General features: G+C 38.2%; 2 protein-coding genes across 2 annotated transcripts in view; both read left to right on the top strand.

The window, feature by feature from the left end:
- Positions 1-548: 548 nt before the first annotated feature.
- Positions 549-7,103, top strand: LOC127355578 (perforin-1). Its single transcript, XM_051386626.1, has 10 exons — positions 549-679; positions 2,089-2,360; positions 2,467-2,546; positions 3,086-3,131; positions 3,773-3,918; positions 4,022-4,160; positions 4,256-4,336; positions 5,203-5,672; positions 5,767-5,860; positions 6,053-7,103. The coding sequence occupies exons 2-10, from the start codon at positions 2,091-2,093 to the stop codon at positions 6,263-6,265; spliced, it is 1,539 nt and encodes a 512-aa protein (XP_051242586.1). The 5' UTR covers positions 549-679; positions 2,089-2,090; the 3' UTR covers positions 6,266-7,103.
- Positions 7,104-8,899: 1,796 nt separating this feature from the next.
- LOC127355552 (perforin-1-like) overlaps positions 8,900-27,473 on the top strand; it is a 49,393-nt gene continuing 30,819 nt past the window's right edge. The window contains exons 1-10 of the mRNA XM_051386574.1: positions 8,900-8,980; positions 11,718-12,006; positions 12,113-12,192; positions 12,440-12,485; positions 13,360-13,502; positions 13,604-13,742; positions 24,179-24,259; positions 24,449-24,924; positions 25,020-25,113; positions 26,099-26,280. Of these exons, the coding sequence (XP_051242534.1) occupies positions 11,737-12,006; positions 12,113-12,192; positions 12,440-12,485; positions 13,360-13,502; positions 13,604-13,742; positions 24,179-24,259; positions 24,449-24,924; positions 25,020-25,113; positions 26,099-26,280 (1,511 nt within the window). The 5' untranslated portion in view covers positions 8,900-8,980; positions 11,718-11,736. The remainder of the gene's footprint in view (positions 8,981-11,717; positions 12,007-12,112; positions 12,193-12,439; positions 12,486-13,359; positions 13,503-13,603; positions 13,743-24,178; positions 24,260-24,448; positions 24,925-25,019; positions 25,114-26,098; positions 26,281-27,473) is intronic.

Genomic DNA, 27,473 nt, shown 5'->3' with positions numbered 1-27,473 from the left:
ACACCCAATATCACAGACACATTCCTTATTGTTCTTTCATTCATATTTAAGGTCATGTGACACGCTTCTATGGAGCACCTGGAATGAACATTAACTGGTTGAATGAGACCTTCAACCTAAACCGGAAACTAAAGTGTCTTACAGCGTGTGATAAAAATAAACAAACTTTATCTTGACTGTTTTCTATCCTCCTGTTTTAAATCTCATGTTTTCCACAGTTACGCCAAAAAGTAAAAAAAAACTTTCAACATAAATCTTGGGTATTACATTTTAATATTTTATGCTGTTTTTATAAGTCCAGTGCAGACGTTAATGCACGTCAATAATTTAACACATACAATTTATCATTTATAACATATTCAAGGATTTGTTGAGGAAAGAGGTTAAATATTACAATTCAAAATTTCTTATATAATGGAAAATCGTCCCCTCAACCTTGTCAAAGGTTTACAGGAAACTGTCATTTCTGCAGCCCTATTTCCAGGAACAGGTGTGGTTCATGTTTTCAAGCATCCATGGCATCATGTTTGTAATGTAAATACCTTTCTCCTATCTTAAAATATTTTTTTCATCACATGACCTAATGTATAAAATTGCTGTTACCTGCTGACTTGTCAGTGTCACCATATCCTCTGCTGACACACTCTCTTCATCTGCATCTCACCTGAAAGACTCACAGGTAACAAATAATGCACATTAATTAAACTTTTACTATAACGTTAAATGCAAAAAGGACATTTGAATCGAAGTTTGTTTTATTTGATTTTGAAATATCCTTCTTTTTGCTGCCACCTCACAGTTTATTTATTGAATTATTATATTTATTGTTACTAAATGGTGTGAACTGACCATTTAGGGATTTTTGTTCTTTTACTATAAGACTACTGTAGATGAGAGCTGAAATTATGGATTTTGTTTTCAAACTGGTGTCCCCAGTAAAAGGAGGAATAGAATATTTTAACTTTTTTAGCACTTTTTTTTTTTTTAAAGTTGGAACAAAGAAAAAAATAGGATTCGGTTTTGTTTTGTAATTTATAGAGATCCCAGTTTGATCATTGAAACTTAAAAATAAAATAAAAAGTCTGTAAGAAAAAACTTAACAGCAAAAGCATTGATCATGCAGTTCAATCTCTTACATTTCAGCTTAAATGTACCATATACTGCTCCTGCACAGGCACAGGCGGCTTAACATATCAAACCGAAACACCAGGGCCACTGGAACATGTAACCTTTTTTTATATGTGGTTAAAAAAATTATGCAACTGATTAGAATGATTACAGACTCCCAGAGAAAAGTAAATTAAAACAGCAAAAATAAGTGAACTTAGCAACTTTAATGTAATATGACACTTTTTAGCTATCAAACTCCTTGATCAGCTTATCGTTTGTATTTCTGGTGTTATTTCTGGAACGCTCTGGCTGCACATGCATTTCTTTGGCCTCAGTAAAACATATTCCACCGTTCAGGTCAGACAGGAGCTACAGCCAATGAAATTACTTCAAACAAATTGAGCCACAATGTCTCGTGTCACATAGATAAACATTTTACATACAACCTTTTGGTTAAGTATATTAAAAAATATTAGCTAGATATACAGCAAAACTTAAACATCAACTCCAATATCCTATAAATAGAGGAACATTGCAGAAAGCACTTCATGATTCATGATGGATTTTTGTGTAATTGTTTCTCAGATGTGAATCCAAAAACCTCTAAATTACCTCCACTTGGGGAAAGTGATCTTAATCCTAATATCTTAAATCCTAAATCTAATAGTGTTTTTATGTTCAGTGATACGAGTTTTTGGTGTTACTGAGGAACCATCAATGTGAAAAGTTAGGTTACATATACTAAACATGTTCATTAAACCTTAATATGGTAACACAGTAAACTAAAATTATAAAAGATTCAGTGCCTTTAAACTGGAAACTGACATTTCCATCCCCATACAGAGGGATGGAAGTTCAAATATGTATGAATGTTAACTTTATTGATAATAACATTACAGATGAAAATATACCTACTGACTTCCTTTTCTATTCTTTTTATCTTTCTCTGAAATATTTCATTTTCCTTTTAAACTCCAGCCATGCTCTCCTTTTCAACCCCACCCTTTCTCTATCTGAGTCTCATCCTCTTTCTGTCGTATCACTCCCCTGTTCTCTCCTGTCGGACTGGGAGCCGCAGTCAGTGTGAGTCCGCTCCCTTTGTACCAGGCCACAACCTGGTGGGGGAGGGCTTTGATGTGGTCACCCTGAAGCGTAAAGGAGCCTACATGATAGATGTGAGGACCTATCTTTCCCCAGAAGGCACCTGTACTCTCTACAATAACCCTCTTCAAGGCGACCAGCTGCAGAAAGTAATTAATAAATAAACAATAATATATAAATAATTAATTTTCCAGTGACAGTTGAACATACTTTATGTGTGCATGTTAACCACAATGTTACCACTTTCATTTTCAGCTGCCGCTCTCTGCAGTGAACTGGCGTGCATTCAGCCGATGCAATGCTGCCATCAAAAGCAGTGTACACACCTCTGTTAGGTACTGAGTTATACAGCATTATATCTCTGAATGGGTTGTATCAGCCATTTTCATATGTTAAGTATAAGCCATTCCAGTACCTTCATAGTAAATACTTGTGGCAGTATTTACTAAAGCTCAAAGCAAATCCTCATTGATTTCTCGTCTGGTCTTTTCTAATACAATCAAAGTAACGGACTCTGATTATCTCATCCAGTCGTTGTCTCTGCAGGAAATCTGGCAGAAAGGGAACCATAATTGTTAATTATGCAACAACACTATCTTTGGCTCCTCAAATTCAGCTCACCATTTACTGTCTACAGATCAAATTTTAAGTCCAAAAGTTTTGTCTGATTCGTAATTTTACAGACAGCCTGTAATGTACTGAAAGACACAATATTAAAAATTGGGTGGCATTTAATACCTTTAAAAAAGGATTGAACTTATGTAACCACTGTCTCCTTGTTGTATTTAATTTTCAAATACAAATGTTAACAGACAGTAAAGCTGCAACATAACATCTGAAATGAAAAAAGCCTTCTTATAAATTGTGTCCACAGCTCGTTGATTGAAAGTAACACCAACGAGGACAGTAACGACTGGAAGGTAGGAAACATCATATATACATAATTTTACAAATACAACATCAACATCATAATTTTATTTTATATTATCATTACTGGCAGACATGTAGACATATGATTATTTTGCTCAGTGCCACCATTGTCCTGAATTTGTTCACATTGCAGTAAATAAAAAAATTAGACAGCTCAGTTCTGATCAAAAGGACTGATATGATTAGATTTTGGTGCATCTTGCTGCCTAAATATGAAAAATGGGAATGAATAACTTTAAAAAAACAAATACTTTCGGGCTTATCCCTGCCCCTGCTTGAACCCACCATGTCTTCGTTGTCCCTGGATTGTCCCTGGTAGCCGCTATTAATCCCCTGGCTGTAAATCACCTAATCTCTGATTGTGTCGGCTGTGGTCACTGGGAGGCTACTGAGTCTGACTATTGTGCTCATTCTGGCCCCGCTCCTATGGTAGTAGTGTAAACAAACCTCTCCTACTTAAAGCTCCGGATACAGTTATCTAATAGGACTTCTAACTAGCTAGTGGCAGCAGCTAGTACATACGGCTACCAGAACAAGTATGAATGGTTATATGAATAAATGGTTATATTTAACACACTTTATAATGATGATTTTGGGTGAATGGCTGAGCTTTTATTTTTTCTTTGATCAGATTGGCCTAGGTCTAGAGAAGTTTGAGGCATCAGTTGGTGTGCAGGTGGGAGGAACACGCTCCACTGCGTATAAGTTTGCTTCACAGAAGACAAAAGAGGACCGCTACTCCTACAGCACTCACGCACTCACCTGCAGCCATTATCGGTAGGGTGTGAAGATCTCTGCGTCTTCACAGAAGATTTTACATTCAAGTTTATTTCGATACTTTCTGTTAAGATAAATAATTATTTTGTCTCTTTGTGTCTAGTTACCGTGTGTCAAGCAAACCGCCCCTCAGCTGTGAGTTCGGTAAGGTTGTGGCAAGCCTGCCAATTCTCTACAACAACTCCACCAGGGCTCAGTACAGTCGGCTCATAGATACCTATGGCACACATTACATCCGCCAGGTTAAAACACACACACGTACACACCTTAATTACCTTTAACAAATAAAAAAACAGCATATATTTTCTGTCTCAACAACATTGTCCTTCATTTTCAGGTTGACCTTGGGGGACGAATCCGGCGGGTCACAGCTGCACGTATCTGTTTGTCCTCACTGAATGGGTTCACCTCAAATGAGGTACATGTAACACACATCACTTACCACAATGCATTAATACTCACACTCTACATGATGACTTTAAGATTTACAATCTTTATGTGAAATTTAATCTTACAATTTAAACAAGTATTCTTTAGAAGGAAAAACTCTCTGTATCATTAGAGGCCATCTTCATAGCCTTTTATGAATTAGGATTGGATACTGAGAGTGAAGTTATTTATATATAAATATATACTGTCCATACAGCAATTAAAGTCCAACAAACGTTTTGACATATTCAGGTCTGAGTTGTAGGAAAAGTTTGAAGAATCTTGGGGGTAGTTTTATGTGCAAATTTGTAAGGAGCCTTCCCGCTACGCTGCCATCTTCTTCGAGATCACTGAGCACCCCATCGCGTGTGACGCATTGTAAAGCACCATTCACTGCTCTCAGCATAAAGACACTTTCACTAGCAAGGACTACACAACAACAGTATTCAATTTAAAGGTTTAATTGAATTTCAGGGGGTTTTATGTTAAGAATAGATGAATTGGTGTGGATGTGGAGGGGAGAAGGTGGAAGAAGTTGTCATCTGTTGGTCTAGGAGGATGTGTTTCCACCCAAGTTGCTTACAGGCCCCCAGACGGTACCTAAAATGAGATGTGGGAGAGATATGCACCGATTGAATGAAAAGGGATGAGGGGAAGAGAGGATTAAGGGATGTGGGTAGGGATAAAGTAAATGGATGAAAAGAAGGGAAAGGGAGGGTGGGTCGAGAAAACTGAGACCTTGCCAGGTGATTAAAAGTGAGGTTGAGGCTTGGCCCTGCTTCTGACCCTAAGTAGATCAATTTCCCATTTAAATGTTATAGATTATGCATTGACTATGAATTGACTGTCTTCCAGGTCCACGACTGCTTATCATTGGGTTTCTCTGTAGGCCTGGGGATTGTGAAATTGTCTCCTGAGGTTGGGACTTGCAACAAAGTCCTACAGAACCAGGGTTCCACTGTCTTGTCCAGCTCTAGTCTCCACCAACACTACACAGAGGTGACAGGAGGCACCGGTTGGTTGGGGGAGTTTTTACTCTCTCGCAATGACTCCATGCGTTACAGGAAATGGCTGAATACCCTTAAGGACCACCCGGACATTGTTTCATACTCCCTTAGGCCAATGTATGAGCTGGTGCCAAATGAGAAAAAGAAGGCAGGTGTGAAGGCTGCCATAGAGCAATACTTAAAAGACAATGCCGTGAAGAAGTCCTCACCAGGTTGTGGGTCCAACTGCTGTCCTAAACAGGCCTGGAGGGGAACACTGATGGTGACCATCATCAAAGGTTGGAATCTAAGAGGAGATATAACTGGCAATACTGAGAGGTGAGTAAAGTGAGGCCCGGTATTGAGATCTAAAGGTGGTCTACCAACAATATTAATTCACCAGTTGCTTTTCCTTGTTTTCTACTATTCACAGCTATGCTAAGATAAAGTACGGTTCCCAATCTCACGAGACTAAAGTGATCAAGTCAAACTACCCCTGGTGGAACGCCCATTATAATCTGGGCCCGGTCAGTAAATCTTCTCATTTCAAAAAATACTGATACATTTTGTCCTTCTAGATATATTAATAGATCTGAGAAAGTACAAGATCATATCTGTGTGTATAAACATGTCATGAACTATTGTTTTCTTTACTTATAGAACTCTAAATGATAATAATATTTTTAATGTTGTCATATTTATAAATACTTTTTATGAAGGTGGACACACACTTGGGTTTGAGGATTGAGGTCTGGGACGAGGACTTTAGAAATGACGACCTTCTGGGATCATGTGTGAGGTACCTGCATCAGGGGACAAACAAAGTCACCTGTTCGGCCAAGAGTGGCGGCATTGAGGTCAAGTACACTCTGACCTGCGACTCTTATCTGACTGGAGACAGGTGTGAGCGTTACAAACCAACTCCATATTGAGAAATGCATTTTGAGGCCACATTAGTCACAAATGCTGCTTGCTTTTCTTAAAATCAAACTGAAATCACATTTAATAATCCCTTTTTGTAGTCAAAATTAATGTCAGTGGGGAAATGCTCCTTTTTGTCTCAGCTGGGTGGAAGAGGCGTGTATGTGTGTGAGTTTAATTGACAGCAGCTGACAGGCTAGCAGAGTGTAAAGAACATTAAACTTATATAAAACAAGGAGAGATGTAATGTACCAGGTTTTAAGCAAATTTTTATTTTCCACCTGTAGTCACAGGGCAAGAAAGTAAAATAATAAAATTATAAGAACATGACACATTAAAAGAGTATGAAATGCTGTGATAAACCTCTGTAGCAAAAATGTATTTAAAAATATTTGATTTGATTGGACTTTAATTAAGTGTATGTCAGACACTGTAATAAGTAAAATACTTGAGGAGTTCATACAAATATCTTCCTAGCATTAAGACATTAAGACACACAATATTTAGTTTTCTTTAATTTTTTTGAAGGTTTAATCAATTCTTCTGTGACCACATACATATCGGGTAAATTCACATTAATGATTCACATTAAAGAGAAATTATCATTTTGTTTGGTTTCCAGCTGATTGTAATTCTAAAATATAGTCCTGTGAGCACAAACATTTTGATGTAAACATGAATAACAATCAGCTGCTTTGTACTCAATTTGCAAGTGGTGGATTTTGGTTGTGGGTCGGTTTTCATTTGGACTGCAGATTATGTAGCTGGTGATTTTAAAAAACTGTCAAATACTAGTTTTGTCAATTTTTTTGTTATCTTCTCATGCAAATAAAGACTATCAAAACACAAGTTTCATGTCATTAAATTGTTATTAAACGTGTTTTTTTATATGTTCTCAAGACCATGTAAATCAGTGGTGCCCAAAATGTTTCCTTAAAAGACCACTTTCCTCTCATTTTATAAACCAATGACTTATTTTATGGCTATTTCACTTTATATTCAATGTATAACAACAACAGTATAGAACACAATAACTGCAGGAAGTTTGTGTAAAATGAGCGATTTGGATGATTTTTGAGCAGATTATTTCCTGTATTCAATATTGCATCAGAGATTAATTTTCCTGATAGACTCTGTATAAAAATAAAAACAATCATATATACTTATTATGCTTCTCTTTGACAAATTCAGTGTTTTCATCTCATTGTTCTGTTAGTCCTTCGGTTGTTTTAACCTTTCCAGTACAAAATCTAAACTTGGAAAAAATAACAATTTCACTTATTTTTCTTCATGGAAATGAACACAACGTTAAGATAAGTTTTTTTTTTTAAAGTTTTCTTATATCCCTTAAAATAAAGAAGGTCTCGCAAACCCTCTGTGAAGCTTTGGTGACCCCTAGTGGGCTCCTGATCCCCAGGTTGAGTACTGCAAACAACCTCATTGATCCACATAAATGGATGGATTATGGTGACATGTTATGGCACTACCTGCTACATGGTGTACAGTATACAGGTAACATCTCACAGACATCAAACTGTATGTTTGAGCTAGTGAGCTTTTGGTAACATAAACCGACATTACAGTGCAGCACCACATTCAACCCAGAATGTAATCAAATCTGTTTTTGCTAATAAATTAATTCATTTGTGTGTGTGTCTGAGGCAAAGATATCAATGACGACAAGCTGTCTGATGTACATTCCTGCAAAACTATATAGTTTTTAAATTTCACAGTAAAATATGTACAAGTAACATTATATTCCTGTCAATCCAAGATCCATTTGTTACAACTCACCTGATCCTGAGCACTGCACTGCGTCCTGTTAATCCTTCTGTTATTTGGTTCCCATTTACAGTTGAGGATAAACGAACAGCCATGGCGAATTGAACACATTGTCACAATAGCTCATAGTCGTCACTTCCTGCAGCTAGCCCCATTAGTGACCTCAAGATGTTTCTACAGGATTTGGTCACGTGACATTCCCTACACAAACCACAGATAAAATCTAAATGGTACTTTTTTCTGTTGACCAACAGCACATTGAATCTTTAAAGGTCATGCGCCAGAACATGAAGTGTCAGCTCCGCTCTGCTTTCCTCTCATGCTACCTATAACAGCAGTCTCAGTGGCTGTGCAGTCTGGATATAAACATTGTTTTTGACCTGGGAAAGCATTTAACCTTTCCAGGGCAGACAGTAGACATCTTTAAGATCACAAAAATACCTTTGAATTTGCTGCTGCTGGATAAAGTTTGCGTAGAAAACACTATGATCAGACTATCCAAAATCACTCCCTCATTCACTCAATAATTATTCCTCGTATGATCGAGACAATTCTAGTGAGCAGTAGTTTGAAATTTGGCAATTTTGACATTGTTAGTCAGTATGGTTCTAGTTAGTTATGAAATACACTAACAATTTCCCCTGTCAAAGCTATATGTTTAGTCTCCTCTGTGTTGCGTTCATATCCCAGTAATTTACTCTAAAAACATTTCTTTAACCCTGACCTAAATAGAAGGTCATTTCCTGTTCATTTTTTTATTACCTTTATCTCCTTTGATTTTTAACTTTCCCTTTCTCAGACATAAGCTCAATTAAGATAGAAGATAAGAAGCTCCATCCTCCACTTATTTCTGATCAAAGAACAAAGGCTCGTTCTCTTGCTGGTTCTGATTTTCATGACTAGAAGCGGAGAAGCAACATCATCATTTTGGGCATCTGGAACAGGTAAAAAAAATGTTTTTAAATGTTTAAAAGATACAGATACCATCAACAGCTTTTAATAGCAAATTCATGTTAAATGATTTAGAGTAGACGGACAGCATGATTTGGGCTCTGATGCTGGACCAACGACCAACAATTCTCACAGAAGAGACTTCACTAGACATTTGCAGTTCATAGCTCTACATGCTATGTTGGGATTGTGTGGATATGCTACAATCAGAAGTTCAGATAATTTCTTTGTCCTTTTTTCTTTAACAATGTTGTTGAACCCTGTAAATAACTTTCTAATCTGACTTACTTCTGTATCAAACAGCAGCAGGTACAGTTCAAGGTTTTGAAACAAAGTGTTCAAACACATCTTTTAGAGTTGCAAAATATACATATTTTGGAAATAAAATTATGTAATTCCAAGGTGTTTACAGTTTATTTTTAATCTATGTCAGATGGGTGTTGTACTTTTCTCCTTTTAAGGCAGAATAATTAAGATAAATGTTTATACAGTGTGATATAGTTCAAAACAAATAAATCAAATGAATCAGAGATAAGAAGTCAGAGATGTGGTGGTTCAGGATGTTAACAGAATGAAACAATCTACAGTAATCTTGCATTATGTGGTTCTAAAGGAAGGAGAATTCTTTTTCACTGTGATATATTTTCAACAATATTCAAGTGATCAAAAACAAATTCTGGGTGAAATGTGTTAATTATTTCCACTATTGTGGCAACTTTAAAGCAAAGAACACTTTATAATAGGGGTAACAAATCATATACAAATTTGGTCGCATAACAATTAGCAGCTAATTGAACACCGCTGGTGTCTGTATTTGTCGACCTGAGAATGAAAACAGGCTGTGAAGCTTGTAGGACAAACTACGATGGTCACGAAACTTAAGAAAAACAGCCAGTGTTTGGTTGGGCCATTCTGGGCTACTGTAGAAACATGACATGGAAACATGGTGGACTCCATGGAAGACAACCCACAGCGCCTGTAAATGAAATGTCTCATTCTAAGGTAACGAAAAAGGAAAGGATTCCTAATGGTGATTATTAAACTCATAAAACATTCTTATGAATATTATATTAAATTCCTGTCAATAGATCATCCTAATTTAAGTATATTATTTGTACCCATACTATAAAGTGCCCAGTGACAATAACAATTTCCAATGCCAGGAACAGGCCTAACACAGTGTGCAAGAATAACAACAGCAGATACAAGCAAAAAAAACTGCGGCACAAGAAATAAGACTGTGTCCTTGGTAATAAATCGTTATCACAAATCATCAAATCACAAAGTCTTTATCTTGGAAATGTTTAGTATACAAGAGAAACTTGGAGTTACTCTCTAATACGGACCATTTTATGACACGGCAAGATGAAACAGTGTAAAACATTAACAAGCATTACTTCCTCAACCAGACTTTACTGGGTCACTAACAAAACAAATACTGCAGGTTTAAAGGTCCAGTGTGTACAATTTAGCGCCATCTAGCAGTGTAGCTGCAGATCAGATAAGTTGCCAGTATTGTCTGGTTGAGGAAGTAATGTTCCTCTATGTAACTGCTTGTTAATGTTTTACACTGTTTCATCTTGGTGTGTCATAATATTGTCTGTATTACAATGTAGGTCCAAGTTTCCCTTGTATACTAAACATTTCAAAGATAAAGACTTACTGTGTTATGGCTGTTCCTGGCATTGGCACACCTTGCCAATCAATAGTTGAATTGTTATTGTCACTGGGCACTTTATAGTAAGGGTACAAATCATATACTTAAATGTCCAGTGTGTAATATTCAGGGTGATCTATTGTCAGGAATTAAATATAATATTCATAAGTATGTATGTATAAGTATTTTTATGAGTTTTATGTTTCATGGGCAGAATGTGTCATTCTGAACCTTGAATTTGCATCATTTTATTTCCAAAACATGTGTTGTCTATATTAGTCACTTTGATACATAAACATCGAAAACAAGGTCCAAGTTGAAAAATACCCAAATTACCTTTTAAACCTGCATTCTGTCTAATGGCCTGCAGGGAGCGAGTCTTCCTTCATACAACATGATGTTCATTCTGTAATCAAACCTTTTCTTTTTTGACAAACAGTGCACTAAAATATCTTCCTTTGATCGGCACTGCCTAATTTAATAGTTTTATGTGTGTTTTGGACAGACTCACTGAGAATGACTTTTCAGTCAAAGGTAGCCACACCCTCAATCCTACCCTGCTTTAATGTCTATTATACCTGCCCCCTGCAGGCCATTATACAGAATGCAGGTTTAAAGGATAATTTGGGTATTTCTCAACTTGAACCTTGTTTTTCTATGTTTTTGTGTCATAGTGACTAATGTAGACAACACGTTATGAATTTGGTCCAGTATTGAGTGAAAGCGTTGCAGCCACAAACAGGTTAAAACGTAATTCTTGCAGGCAAAAGTGCACCATCAAAGTACGTCCATCCAAAAGTGTTTGTTTTTGTGACTGACCAGCTCAGATTGCTAACCGTACAAAGATTCAAGACAGCCCCAGGCCTACTGATTCCTAGTGAAGATGTAAATTGATATGTTCAGTTGACCGTTTACCAAAAACACATTCATGCACAATTCTGTACAGCATAATAGACAATATAACTTTTTTACCTGGTTACAAAACAACAAATGACAAGAAACACAAAGATAATATGCACCTTCACTGATCATTTCCTTTTCTTCTTTCTTTGTTTTTTTCTGAAATATTTCAGTGTCTCTTCAACTCCAGCCATGCTCTCCTTTTCAACCCCACCCCTTCTCTATCTGAGTCTCATCCTCTTTCTGTCGTATCATTCCCCTGTTCTCTCCTGTCGGACTGGGACCCGCAGTCAGTGTGAGTCCGCTCCCTTTGTACCAGGCCACAACCTGGTGGGGGAGGGCTTTGATGTGGTCACCCTGCAGCGTAAAGGAGCCTACATGGTTGATGTGAGGACCTATCTCACCCCAAATGGCACCTGTACCCTCTGCTCCAACCCTCTTCAAGGCGACCAGCTGCAGAAAGTAATTAATAAATAAACAATAATATATAAATAATTAATTTTCCAGTGACAGTTGAACATACTTTATGTGTGCATGTTAACCACAATGTTACCACTTTCATTTTCAGCTGCCGCTCTCTGCAGTGAACTGGCGTACATTCAGTCGATGCAATGCTGACATCTACAGCAGTGCACACACCTCTGTTAGGTATTGTGTTATACAGCATTATATCTCTGAGTTATATCAGCCATTTTCATATGTTAAGTATAAATTCAGCTCACCATTTACTTTTAACAGATCAAATTTTATGTCACATCACAAGTCCATAAGTCTTGTCTGATTCGTAACTTTATTTTATACAGACAGCCTGAAATGTACTGGAGACACAATATTAACTTAACAGACTGTAAATTGACTGTAAAAACCTTAAGGGTTATTCTTCTTGTGTCCACAGCTCGTTGATTGAAACTTACACCTCCCAGGACAGTAGCGACTGGAAGGTAGGAAACACCTCACAGCTATTGCTTACATGAACTGAACATTTCAGAGTAATATTATAACTGGCAGGTGCAGATATGCACACATGTAAACATACGATTCTTTTACTTCTTTTACCACTGAAGTCTCCACCATTGTCCTGAATTTTTTTTTGGGCAACTAACTCAAATTTTCAGTAAATAAAAACTGCAAGTTCTGATCAAAGGGCAGATATGATTAGGATTTGGAGCATCTTGATGCTTCAATAAGATACACTTCTATAAAAGTTTTTCATTAGTGGTAATAATTCTGAACGTGATGAAAAAGGATCAAACAGAGCAAACAAAACTGTAATCAGAGTCCTGGTCGGAGCCTCTGTTCATCAACAGGTCACCTGACCTCCGACATTGTCAGCAGTATTCCGTCCTGGCCATGGTCACAGGGAGGTTGATGAGCCAGGTTTCGATGCCCTCTTGCCCAGCTCCTATGTTAGTACTGTAAGCAAACCTCACCCTGTACTTATAGCTCATTATCTGGGTACAGTCAGCTTATAGGGCCGCTAACTAGCTAGTGGCAGCAGCTACTACAGCTAGCTCATGAAGCAGAGCACCGCAAAGACACGTCCAGTGTTACAAGAGTTAAAGTCCGTGTTGCACAAATCCCCTGATGCCTTCGTGCTGGTGACAAGGCAAAGCTCCCAAACAGAGTGTGACATTGGCGACTATCCAACTAATGAAAAGTTGGAAGACTAAGACTCTTCTTGTCGACTAACAGTTGTCTCAGCCCTAAGGCTACCAGAACAAGTATGAATGGTTATATGAATAAATGGTTGTATTTAATACACTATATAATGGTGATTTTGGGTGAATGGCTGAGTTTTTATTTTTTATTGATCAGATTGGCCTAAATTTAGAGAAGTATGTATCAGCCGGCCTGGAGGTGGGAGGAACACGCTCCACTGCCTATAAGTTTGCTTCAGAGAGGACCAGAGAGGACCGCCACACCTTCAGCACTCACAGACTCACCTGCAGCCATTATCGGTAGGGTGTGAAGATCCCTGCATCACTCAAGATTTTTCATTCAAGTTTGTTTAGATAATCTCTGTTAGAGATAATTAACTATTCTGTCTCTTTGTGTCTAGTTACCGTGTGTCAAGCGAACCACCCCTCAACTCAGAGTTCAGTAAGGACGTGGCCAGACTGCCAAGTCTCTACAACGACTCCACCAGGGCTCAGTACAGTGAGCTCATACATACCTATGGCACACACTACATCCGCCAGGTTAAAAACACACACACACACACACACACACACACACACACACACACACACACACACACACACACACATGTACACACCTTAATTACCTTTAACAAATAAATACAGCATATATTTTCTGTCTCAGCAACATTGTTCTTCATTTTCAGGTTGACCTTGGGGGGCGACTCAGGCGGGTCACAGCTGCACGTACTTGTCTGTCCACACTGAATGGGTTCACCTCAAATGAGGTACATGTAACACACATCACTTACCACAATGCATATTAATACTCACACTCTAGATGCACACAAACATTAAATCATTTGTATGTTGGTATTTTCCAAACCCCATATACTCCTATTGTTTTGTGTTTCCCCTTGTTTCCATTCTGTATTCAAATTTGAATCTTCCTTTATTTAGATATTTAATGTGTAATGAGGTGTGTATAAGCAGACAATCCACAGCAAAAGCTACATTTCTAAGTCAATACGTGTAATGATGTTTAGACTAAGATTTAAAAACTATAAGAAATCTTATTTTGAAGAGAAAAAAAACAACCAAAAGTATATTCTGTGTTTAGCTGAATAAAAGGTATAGTCTTTCATCAACAAAAGCTGCGTCATTAGAGGCCATCTTTATAGCCTTAAATGAATTACGATTGTACAGAGTTTTATCCAAATTATTGGCCAATTAAAATCCCTAGCAACTATTCCAAAATCTGTATTAACTGATTAAATAAGGTGACCATATGTCCACTCAAAAATACGTTGTTTCTTGTCTTGACCAACGATGCTGTCTTTGAGCTTTGTGAATTTGTCTTGTGAGTTTAGGTAAAAATGTTACACTCCTTGACTGACAAGGAATTTGAGTTGTGGTCAAGTTTGTAGACTTTTGGGGCACCCGGTTAGCTCACCTGGTACAGCTAGCACCCCATGTGCCAGGGCAGAGTCCTTGCTGCAGCGGCCCAGGGTTCAAATCTGACCTGTGGCCCTTTGCTGCGTGTCGTCCCCTTTCTTGACCCCCTTTCCTCTCCATCATTAGCTGTCCTATCCAATACAGAGAAAAAGCCCCCCAAAAAATATAAAAAAATTTTTTTTTTTGAATTTAGGGTTGTTTTATGTGCCTAGTTGTAAGGCACCTTCATGCTTTGTGGCCATTTTCGTCACATCCTTCTTGGTGTGCAGGTCTTTACCACCATGTATGAATGTGTCTGATGCACCATACACTGCTCTCAGCATAAAGGCACTATTTAAATGGTCTGCATTGTCCATTGACTATGAATGACATCTTATTTCCTCTCCTCTCTTCTAGGTCCACAACTGCTTATCACTTGGTGTCTCTGTAGGCCTGGGGATTGTGAAATTATCTAGTAGCCAAAAGTCTTGCAACAAAGTCCTACAGAACCAGGGTTCCACTGCCTTGTACAGCTCTGGTCTCCACCAACACTACACAGCGTTGATAGGAGGCACTGGTTGGTTGGGGGAGTTTTCGCTCACTCACAATGACTCCATGGGTTACAGGAAATGGCTGAATACCCTTAAGGACCACCCAGATATTGTTTCATACTCCCTTAGGCCAATAAATGAGCTGGTGCCAAATGAGAAGAAGAAGGCAGGTGTGAAGGCTGCCATAGAGCAATACTTAGAAGACAATGCCGTGAAGAAGTCCTCACCAGGTTGTGGGTCCAACTGCTGTCCTAAACAGGCCTCGAGGGGAACACTGATGGTGACCATCATCAGAGGTTGGAATCTGAAAGGAGATATAACTGGCAAAACTGAGAGGTGAGTAAAGTGAGGCCCGGTATTGAGATCTAAAGGTGGTGTACCAAACAACAATATTAATTGTTATTAATGTACCAGTTGCTTTTCCTTGTTTTCTACCATTCACAGCTATGCTAAGATGTGGTACGGTCCCCACTATCGCAGGACTCATATGATCCGCTCAAACTACCCCTGGTGGAACGCCCGTTATTATCTGGGCAAGGTCAGTAAATTATGTCATTACAGATGCCCTGTTAAACCGTTAATGCCATTTTTCATCCTGAAAGAAAGTTAAGGTCTGATATACTTCTTATGCTGTAGACTGGAGATACTATGTCTACTGGGTCAGTTAACAAAAATTTCCAAGAAATGTGTGTAAATAACAACAATTCTTGCCACCACGTGAAAACAAACTTTCCTGTGGAAACTAAACACCTTAAAACCAATAATAATATCAATTGACTGAGGTCCCAGGAACAGTGCTAAGCTCAGTATTGCAACTTCCAGGATCATCACATGATGCACAAACAGCCCAAAAAGTTATGAAAAAGTGCACCCCAAAATTATTCTATTTGGAAAGTCTACAAAAATCCATAAAATTATTCTATCCCATTCACATATGTGAGGAGCCAACAGAAAATCAGCCGGAAATGAGCAACTTTCATATGAATGGATGGGGCACTATCTTTGAATTCAGTATCTAGTTATCCTTAATACATCCATCTATGGTCTTAACAGTGCGGACTGCTGAGGGAAAGGAGAGAACGGGAGAGTCCAAAATGGAGGAATCTATTAACTGTCTTAATTTTTTATTTCCCCCTGAGTGGTCCCATCCACTGATACATTTTGTCCTTAGATATATTAATAGATTTGAAAAAGTACAAGATCATATCTATGTGTACAAACATGTCATGAACCACTGTTCTCTTTACTTATAGAACTCAACATTTAAATGATAATAATATTTTTAATGTTATCATATTTATAAATAAATTTTTTTTTATGAAGGTGGATACACACTGGGGTTTGAAGATTGAGGTCTGGGACCAGGACTTGAGACATGACGACCGTCTGGGATCATGTGTGAGGTACCTGAGCCAGGGGACACACAGATTCACCTGTCCGGCCAAGAGAGGCGGCTTTGAGGTCCAGTACACTCTGACTTGCGACTCTTATCTGACTGGAGACAGGTGCAACCGTTACAAACCAACTCCATAGTGAGAAATGCATGCTTTTGTGACTCATCAGAGAAATTATCTTTTTTTTTTGGGGGGTTTGGAGTTCATACGAATATCCTCCTACCATTAAGACTTTAAGACACACAATATTTAGTTTTCTTTTAATCAATTCTTCTGTGACCACATACATATCGGGTAAATTCAAATTAAAGAGAAAACATAATTTTGTTTGGTTTTCAGCTGATTGTATCATATCATTGTTAATGATTAATGAATATTGTAGGGTGGGAACTTTTTGCAGTTTTGCAGGTTTGTTTACATGCTGTTTATTGCAGCATTATCAGTTTCTGGTGAATGTCTGTTTCGCAGCTTTTGTGTCCACATACATGTCGGGTAAATTCACATATTTTCTTTATAGAGAAATTTTCATTTTGTTTGGTTTTTAGCTGATTGTAATTCTAAAATATAGTCTTGTGAGCACAAACATTTTGATGTAAACATGAATAACAATCAGCTGCTTTGTACTCAATTTGCAAGTGGTTGATTTTGGTTGTGGGTCGGTTTTCATTTGGACTGCAGATTATGTAGCTGGTGATTTAAAAAAACTGTCAAATACTTGTTTTGTCAATTTTTGAGTGATCTTCTCATGCAAATAAAGACTTTCAAGACACATTTTTCATGTCATTTCAATGAAAGTAAATGTTTTTTAATATGTTCTCAAGACCATGTAAATCAGTGGTTCCCAAAATGATTCCTTAAAGGACCACTTTCGGAATAATTTCGTAAACCGATGACTTATTGTATTTCACATCAATGTATAACAAGAACAGCCCAGAACAACAGATAAAACTATACAATAAACCCAGATAGTGAACACAATAACTGCAGGAAACGACAGAAGGACAGAGACAGAGACAAAAGTGCACAGCAACAACTACACTAATAGTAGTGACTGATGGTGATGATGATGATAAACATGAAGAAGATGATGACGACAACAGCCACATTGATGGGGGACAATGAGCATTTATAATAGTAATAATAGTAACTGTAGTTATAATAATAATAATAATAATAACAATAATATCAGTAATATTAGCAGTGGGAGTCAAGCAGGACCATGGCAGGAGGTTCCATCAAGGATCCATGAGAACCTGCGAGACAAGAAAGCACTCCGGGGAAATAGTGAAGTTAGTAACATGCATTAATGGGGCATGAATGCGTGCAGAAAGAGAGGGTGAGGATGAAAGGAGCTCAGTGCATCATGGGAAATCCCCTTGATAGTTTAGACCTGTAGCAGAATAATTAAGGGATGGTTTAGGACTCACCTGAGCCAGCCCTAGCTATAAGTTTTATAAAAGAGGAATGTCTTAAGCCTACTATTAAATGTGGAGAGGGTGTCTGCCTCCCGAACCGAAACTGGAAGCTGGTTCCACAAGACAGGAGCTTGGTAGCTGAAGGCTCTGGCTCCTGTTCTACTTTTAGAGACTATAGGAACCACAAGTAGCCCTACATTCAGAGAATGCAGTGTTCTAGTGGGGTAATAGGGTACTATGAGCTCTTGAACAGTACCACCAAGTGCTTGCTCATGGTGGTACTGTTGGGTCTCTGTAATTAATGTTAAAGAGTTCGGTCTAGACCTGCTCTATTTGAAAAGTGTCCTGAGATAACTTCTGTTATGAATTGGCGCTATACAAATAAAATTGAATTGAATTGAATTGAATTGAATTGAAGATATGAAGAGGCCTAATAATGAAGAGCTTTGTAGGTGAGGAGGATGATTTTAAATTCTATTCTGAACTTATTGGTACAACCTGATAATAAGGAGTTGCAGTAATCCAGACTAGAAGTAACAAATGCATGGATTAGTGTTTCTGCATCCTTCTCTGACAGGATGTGTCTAATTTTTGTAATGTTACCGAAATGAAAAAAGGCAGTCCTAGAGGTTTGCTTTATGTGTGCATTAAAGGAAATATCCTGATCGAAGATAACTCCAAGATTCCTGACAGTGGTGCTGGAGGCCAAGGTAATACCATCTAGAGTAACTATATATTTAGGGCCAAGTACAAGAACTTCAGTTTTTTTCTGAGTTTAACATCAGAAAATTGCAGCTTATCCAGGTTTTTATGTCGTTAAGACATGCTTGTAATTTAGATAACTGATTAATTTCATTGGTCTTGATTGATAGAAATAACTGGGTATCATCTGCATAACAGTGAAGTTAATGGAGTGATTCCTAATAATGTTGTCTAAGAGAAGCATAAAGTGAATAGAATTGGTCCAAGCACAGAACCTTGTGTAACTCCATGACTAACTTTAGAGTTTATGGAGGATTCATCGTAAACGTGTACAAACTGAGAACAATCTGATAAATAGGACTTAAACCAGCTTAGTGCGGTTCCTTTAATGCCAATTAGATGCTCAAGTCTCTGTAATAGAATATTATGGTCAATGGTGTCAAATGCAGCACAAAGATCTAACAATACAAGTACAGAGACAAGTCCATGGTCGGAAGCAATTAAAAGGTTGTTATTAACTTTAACCTGTGCTGTCTCTGTGCTGTCATGGGCTCTAAATCTGAAAATCCTCAAATAAGCTGTTGCTACGTAGAAAGTCACACAACTGTTTGGCGACTACTTTCTCCAGTCTATAAGGACCCCGGTTTGCTCAGTGGGTAGAGCTGGCGACCCATGTACCGAGGCTGAGTCCTTGTTGTAGCGGCCCAGGGTTCGAATCTGGCCTACGGCCCCTTGCTGAATGTCACTGCCCCTCTCTCTGCCCTCCTGTCTTGTCTATCTTCAGCTGTCACTATCATAAAGGCAATAAAAAGCCCCAAAGAGTCAAGAGTGGGCTTTTTAAGAAGGGGTTTAATTACGGCTACTTTAAAGGACTGTGGTACATATCCTCCAGTAAAGAAGTGCCAATTAAGGGTAAGACTTCTTTAAGCAGCCTATTTGGGATGGGGTCTAACAGACAGGTTGATGGCTTCAGTGTAGAAATTACTGAAGTTAGTTGATTCAGCTCGATAGCAGAAAAACAGTCTAAATATATATCTGATTTTACATTTGCTAAACTTCCTGAAGTTAGAGAGATAACGATACCTGTTGAGGGTTAGTTAGTTTGGAAGGGCGCTATTTCCTTTCAGATTTCCCCACTTTTTGCTTTAATTGGCGGGTTTGGTGGTTGTACCACGGTGCTAGTCTCCTATGTTTTAATATTTTCCTTTTTATAGGGGCAATAGAATCTAGTGTTGTTCGCAGTGAGCCTGCAGCACTATTAACGAGATTATCAATTTGGGAAGGACTAAAGTTATTATAGGAGTCCTCTGTTACATTCAGACTTGAATTAAACACTGATGGAATCTCCTCCTTAAATTTAGCTACAGCACTGTTAGATAGGCATCTGCTGTATGAAGTTTTGCCTAATGGCTTATAATCTAGTAATATGAATTTAAAAGTTATTAAATAATGGTCAGATAGAAAAGGATTTTGTGGGAAGACAAATAAATGTTTAATATCAATGCCATACGATAAAACAGGGTCAAGATTGTGATTAAAACAATGAGTGGGTTTATCAACAGCTCTCATCCCAGTAATTTACTCCAAAAACATTTCTTTAAACCTGACCTAAATAGAAGCCCATTTCTTGTTCAGTTTTTATTACCCTTATCTCCTTTGATTTTCAACTTTCCCTTTACCCCGACATAAGCACCATAAAGATAGAAGATAATATCTATCCTCCACTTATCTCTGATCAAAGAACAAATGCTCTTTGTCTTGCTGGTTCTGATTTTAATGACTAGAAGTGGAGAAGAAACATCACAATTTTTGGCATTTGGAACAGGTAAAAAATGTTTCAACATTTTTTAAAAGATATACCATCAACAGTCTTTAATAGCTCAAACGTTAAATTTAAAATTAAATGATTTAGAGTAGACAGACAGCATGATTTGGGCTCTGATGCTAGACCAAAGACCAAGAATTCTCACAGAAGAGACTTGATGTTGCAGTCATGCGGCTATGCTACAATCAGAAGTTCAGACTATTCCTTTTTTCTTTAACACTGTTGTTGAACCCTGTAAAGAACTTTTCAATATGACTTACTTCTGTATCAAACAGCAGCAGATAAAGTTATATCTTTTGAAGCAAAGAAACAAAGTGGTCAAACACAGAGTTGCAAAATATACACATTTTGGAAATAAAATAATGTAATTCCAAGGCTTTTACAGCTTTTTTCTTAAATGAAACATAAGATTTATGTATCAAACGTGAAATGTGTTATTGCCCATAAGGTGGTACAATTATTTTTACTGTGGTTGCAACTTTAAAGCAAAGAACACTCTATAATAAGGGTAAAACATCATATACTTAAGTTATACATTATCACTTAAGGAACGTTAATTTACAGTTACTTCATACATTAATTGATAAAAGACCAATTAGATGATTTCATCTTAAATAATGGTTGTTGTTTTTTTCAGGTCCATCTGCCTCTCTCATTAAAAAAACAGCTTTGTATTTTTATGAGAATAAATAAAATGTATTTTTAACTCATTTACAACACAATGGACGAATTAGAGGAGTGAACAAATTAGGTGAAATAAATACATGAAATAACATTGTATGCAACTGGAAACCTGCTAATTTGGTTGCATATTAATTAAGGTCTGAATAAAGTGTGAACTAATCACAAAAAGACACTTGATTATTTGTTGGTGAGCAACAGGAAGTCATGATACATCCTGCATCGTGTAAATTAGTCATGCATTAGTCAAGAATTACTTAACGGACCAGTGTAGGATTTAGTGGCATCTGGCAGTAAGTCTGGGCTACTGTAGAAACATGACATTAACAAGCAGTTACATATAAAAGCATTACTCAACCAGACTTTACTGGGTAACTTACAAAACAAAAACTGCAGCTTTAAAGGTCCAGTATGTATGATTTCGTGCCATCTAGCAGTGTAGTTGCAGATCACAACTCCTTCGTTTCATCCAACCCTTCCAAGTGCGAAGGAGAAACTACAGTAGATTGAGACCATAACCTCTAGACTCAATACTATCACGTCTTTTCCTTGCAGCCAATGGAGCTGCCCCATTATTTGGACCTTCACTGATCATTTCCCTTTCTTCTTTTTCTGAAATATTTCAGTGTCTCTTCAACTCCAGCCATGCTCTCCTTTTCAACCCCACCCCTTCTCTACCTGAGTCTCCTCCTCTTTCTGTCGTATCACTCCCCTGTTCTCTCCTGTCGGACTGGGACCCGCAGTCAGTGTCAGTCCGCTCCCTTTGTACCAGGCCACAACCTGGTGGGGGAGGGCTTTGATGTGGTCACCCTGCAGCATAAAGGAGCCTACATGGTTGATGTGAGGACTTATCTCACCCCAGAAGGCACCTGTACTCTCTGCTCGAATTCTCTTCAAGGCAAACAGCTGCAGAAAGTAATTAATAGATAAACAATAATTCTCCATTGATTTTTTGTATATTGACATACTTTATGTGTCCATGTTAACCACAGTGTTACCAATTTGATTTTTAGCTGCCGCTCTCTGCAGTGAACTGGCGTGCGTTCAACCGATGCAGTCTCGACATCTACAGCAGTGTACACACCTCTGTTAGGTATTAAGTAACAGCAATATATCTCTGAATGGGTTATATCAGCCATTTTCATATGTTAAGTATATGCCATTCCAGTGCCTCAATGGTAAATACTTGTGGCATTCTTTACCAACAATCAAAGCAATCCTTGCTGATTTTTCAAGAAGTTAAGTTTAAATGTTGTTGTATCTGTTAATCATGCAAGAACATATGATTTCATTTTAGACAGCTCAACTCTCAGCACTATCTTTGGCTCCTCACTTTCAGTTTACCATTTACTGTCTACAGATCAGATTAAGTCCAAAGGTTTTGTCTGATTCGTAACTTGTGCAAATTTTACAGACAGCCTGAAATGTACTAAAAGACACAATATTACGTTAACAGACTCTAAAGTAGCTGCAACATAACCTCTGAAATGAAAAAAGCCTTAAGGGTTATTCTTCTTGTAAATTGTGTCCACAGCTCGTTGATTGAAAGTTACACCTCCCAGGAAAGTAACGACTGGAAGGTAGGAAACATCTCACAGCTATTGCTGACATGAACTGAACATTTCAGAGTCTTATATTATTATAACTGGCAGGTGCAGACATACACATATTCACATGTAGACATACGATTCTTCCACTTATTTCACCAATGGAGTCCCCACCATCGTCCTGAATTTGTTTTGGAGCAACTAACACAAAAGTTCTGATCACAGGTCGGATATGATTAAATTTTGGAGCATCTGGATGCTTAAATAATATACACTTATATGAGTTTTATGGCCCACTAATACTTGAATCTATTTACCTTAATCGGTTTCCCTGACTAAAGATTTTCCTTTTCGACTAGTTCTTGTTCAAACCATTAGTTGATGATGACATGATATTCATTATTTAAATATATAATTTCTTAACAGAAGCCTGGTAAATGCTAACGGAAAAAGTGGTAATTATTCTGAATGTGATGAAAAGAATTGAACAGAGCAAACAAAACTGGAATCAAAGTCCTGGTCGGTTTAACATCTTTTAAGTCACCTGACCTCAATGGTACTCATTCTGGCTCCGCTCCTATGCTAGTACTGCAAACAAACCTCCACTGGTACTTAGAGCTCAAAGTCTACAGCTAGCTCATGTAGCAGAGCACCGCAAAGACACTTCCTGTGTTACAAGAATAAAGGTTCGTGTTGCACCAATCCCCTGATGCCTTCGTCGTGGTGATAAAGCACAGCTCCCAAACAGAGTGTGACATTGGCGACTATCCAACTAATGAAAAGTGGGCAGACTAAGACTCTTCTTGTCGACTAACAGTTGTCTCAGCCCTAAGGCTACCAGAACAAGTATGAATGTTTATATGAATAAATGGTTGTATTTAATACACTATATAATGGTGATATTGGCTGAATGGCAAGCTCCAGAGTTTTTATTATTTATTGATCAGATTGGCCTAAATTTAGAGAAGTATGTATCAGCTGGGCTGGAGGTGGGAGGAATACGCTCCACTGCCTATAAGTTTGCTTCAGAGAGGACCAGAGAGGACCGCCACACCTTCAGCACTCACAGACTCACCTGCAGCCATTATCGGTAGGGTGTGAAGATCCCTGCAGCACTGCAGAAGATTTTTCATTTAAGTTTGTTTAGATAATTTCTGTTAAGATAATTAACTATTCTGTCTCTTTGTGTCTAGTTACCGTGTGTCAAGAAAACCGCCCCTCAGCTCTGAGTTTAGTAAGGATGTTGCCAGCCTGCCAAGTCTCTACAACGACTCCACCAGGGCTCAGTACAGTGAGCTCATACATACCTATGGCACACACTACATCCGCCAGGTTAAAACGCATACACACACACACACACACACACACACGTACACACCTTAATATCCTTTAACAAATAGAAAACTACATATTTTTTCTGTCTCAACAACATTGTTCTTTGTTTTCAGGTTTATCTTGGGGGGCGTCTCAGGCGGGTCACAGCTGCACGTACTTGTCTGTCCACACTGAATGGGCTCACCTCAAGTGAGGTACATGTAACACAACAAGGTCACGTGAGCCCTCCACCACCCACATTTTTCTTGGTGTGCAGGTCTTTGCCACTATATATGAATGTGTCTGATGCACCATTCACTGCTCTCAGCATAAAGGCACTATTTAAATGGTCTGCATTGTCCATTGACTATGAATGACATCTTATTTCCTCTCCTGTCTTCTAGGTCCACAACTGCTTATCACTTGGTGTCTCTGTAGGCCTGGGGATGTTGAGTTTATCTGGAAGCCAACAGTCTTGCAACAAAGTCCTACAGAACCAGGATCTCACCACCTCGTACAGCTCTGGTCTCTACCAACACTACACAGCGTTGATAGGAGGCACTGGTTGGTTGGGGGAGTTTTCGCTCACTCACAATGACTCCATGGACTACAGGAAATGGCTGAATACCCTTAAGGACCACCCAGATATTGTTTCATACTCCCTTAGGCCAATGTATAGACTGGTGCCCAATGGGAAGAAGAAGGCAGGTGTGAAGGCTGCCATAGAGCAATACTTAGAAGACAATGCCATGAAGAAGTCACCCAAAGAACCAGGTTGTGGGTCCAACTGCTGTCCTAAAGAGGCCTCGAGGGGAACACTGGTGGTGATCATCATCAGAGGCTGGAATCTGAAAGGAGACTTAATTGACCCAACGGACAGGTGAGTAAAATGAGGCCAAGAATTGAGATCTAAAGGTGGTCTACCAAACAACAATAGTAATTCAGTTGCTTTTCCTTGTTTTCTGCTATTCACAGCTATGCTCAGATGTGGTACGGTCCCCACCATCGCAGGACTCATATGATCCACTCAAACGACCCCTGGTGGAACTCCCATTTTAATCTGGGCATGGTCAGTTAATCTTGTCATTACAAGTCAGCTAAAAAAAACCTCTGATCCCATTTTTCAACCTGCAAGTAAGTTTAGGGCTGATATACTTCTTGTGCCGTAGACTAGAGATACTATGTCTACTTGGCCAGTTAACATAAATTACAAAGAAATGTGTGCAAATACCAACAATCCTTGCCACCATGTGAAAAAAAAACTTTCCTATGAAAACGAAACATCTTAAAACTAGGGCTGTCAAACGATTAAAAATTTTAATCTAATTAATCACAAGGTTTCTTGAATTAATTTCGATTAATCACAATTAATTCACATTGTCTGTGTACTGTTCTCAGAACAGAAAGATAAATGACAAGATGCGGATATTACATTTGTTTTTTAATTAAAAAATTAAGATGATACTTAAGGCTCGAGGTGCTTTGGTGAAACGAAAACTCCTTCGTGTAGTGTGAGCAAACCACAACATGTTTGTTTACTGTTTTATACTCGAACTGTCCATCCTGAGGGCCAACGGGTTCTTCGGACTCCTCCATCTCGCTCGTGTCAGCTATGCTCTTTACGCGACGAGGAATGAACGTGGCGGGGGTTGAATTGTGGGTAAAACAGGGCGGGAATGCGTTAAAAAAAATATCACCGTTAATTCCAGAAATTATTCATCGCGTTAACACGTTAATTTTGACAGCCCAACTTAAAACCAATAATGATATCAACTGACCGAGGCCCCAAGAACAGTGCTAAGCTATGAGATGATTTTGATTTAGAGGCCACACTAGCATCTTCTGGAATCATCACATGACACACAAACAGCCCAAAAGTTTATGAAAAGGTGCACCCAAAAATGACTACATTTGGAAAGTCTAGAAAAATCTAGAAAATTATTATATCCCATTTAACATGTCATGAACCATTGTTCTCTTTACTTATAGAACTCAACATTTAAATGATAATAAGATTTTTAATGTTGTCATATTTAAAAATTCTTTTTATGAAGGTGGACACACATTTGGGTTTGACGATTCAGGCCTGGGACAAAGACTTGAAGTATGACGACCTTCTGGGATCATGTGTGAGGCACCTTAGCCAGGGGACACACAGATTCACCTGTCCGGCCAAGAATGGCGGCTTTGAGGTCCAGTACACTCTGACCTGCGACTCTCATCTGACTGGAGACAGGTGCGAGCGTTACAAACCAACTCCATAGTGAGAAATGCATTTTGAGGCCACACTAGTCACAAATGCTGCTTGCTTTTCTTTGAAATCAAACTGAAATCACATATACTAATCCCTTTTTGTAGTCAAAATTAATGTCGACATGTTATTTTAAATGGATTGCTAATAGTTTTTTTTTAAACTTTATTATTAAAAGAAGAAAGAAATGTAATTGGGGAAATTTCAGAAATGCTCCTTTTTGTCTCAGCTAGCTGAAGCGGTTGTGTCCATGTGTGAGTTTGACTGACAGGAGCTGGCAGGCTACCAGAGTGCCGGTGTTACACAGTAGAGAACCAGATACAAAGTCAACAAACCTACAAAGCCTACATGTCATGGGCAGTCAGCTTGTTTCTAGTGGTATTGAAGGACCAGACCTACATCTTATAGGGGGATGTAACAGTCATTGCAGGGGGGAAATAAGTTGAATGAATATGATATATGTAGGAGAAAAAAAAAAACATGACTTGATACTGTCATACTGACCGAATTAAAATTAAACTTGGATCCTTTTTTATTGAGTGCTTGCCCTCTCATTGTTAATAATTGATGAATATTGTAGGGTGGGAATTTTTGCAGTTATCCAGGTTTGTTTACATGCTGTTTATTGCAGCATTATCAGTTTCTGGTGAATGTTTGTTTAGCAGCTTTTGTGTCCACATAAATGTCAGGTAAATTCCCAGACTCACTTTATAGAGAAATTATCATTTTGTTTGGTTTTCAGCTGATTGTAATTCAGTCATACAAATTTAGTCCTGTGAGCACAAACAGTTTGATGTAAACATAAATAACAACCAACTGCTGTGTACTCAATTTACAAGTAGTGGATTTTGGTTGTTGGTCGGTTTTCATTTGGACTGCAGATTATATAGCTGGTGATTTTAAGAACTTAAAAAATTAAAGTAAACATTGTGAAAGAATTGTGTTTTGTAATATGTATCTGATGTCTCAAGACCTTGTAAATACTGCAAACAACATCAAAAACCCACACAACAACAAATGGATGGATTATGTTGACATGTTATGGCACTTCCTGCAACAAGATGTACAGTATACAGGTAACATCTGACAGAGATGAACTGTATGTTTGAGCCAGTGAGCTTTTGGTAACATAAACCGACATTACAGAGCAGCACCAAGTTCAGTCCAAAATATAGTCA

The sequence above is a fragment of the Dicentrarchus labrax genome, unplaced genomic scaffold (genome assembly GCF_905237075.1).
Source record: "Dicentrarchus labrax unplaced genomic scaffold, dlabrax2021, whole genome shotgun sequence".
Taxonomy (NCBI): domain Eukaryota; kingdom Metazoa; phylum Chordata; class Actinopteri; family Moronidae; genus Dicentrarchus; species Dicentrarchus labrax.
Note: the sequence above shows the minus strand (reverse complement) of the source record. Positions and strands in the feature narration are given on the sequence as shown.

Excerpts from the sequence above, each read along its gene's own strand:
- LOC127355578 (XM_051386626.1), top strand. The coding sequence starts at position 2,091 with ATGCTCTCCTTTTCAACCCCACCCTTTCTCTATCTGAGTCTCATCCTC. Across the intron at positions 2,361-2,466 it reads AAGGCGACCAGCTGCAGAAA|CTGCCGCTCTCTGCAGTGAA; the intron begins GTAATTAATAAA and ends TTTCATTTTCAG. Across the intron at positions 2,547-3,085 it reads AGTGTACACACCTCTGTTAG|CTCGTTGATTGAAAGTAACA; the intron begins GTACTGAGTTAT and ends TTGTGTCCACAG.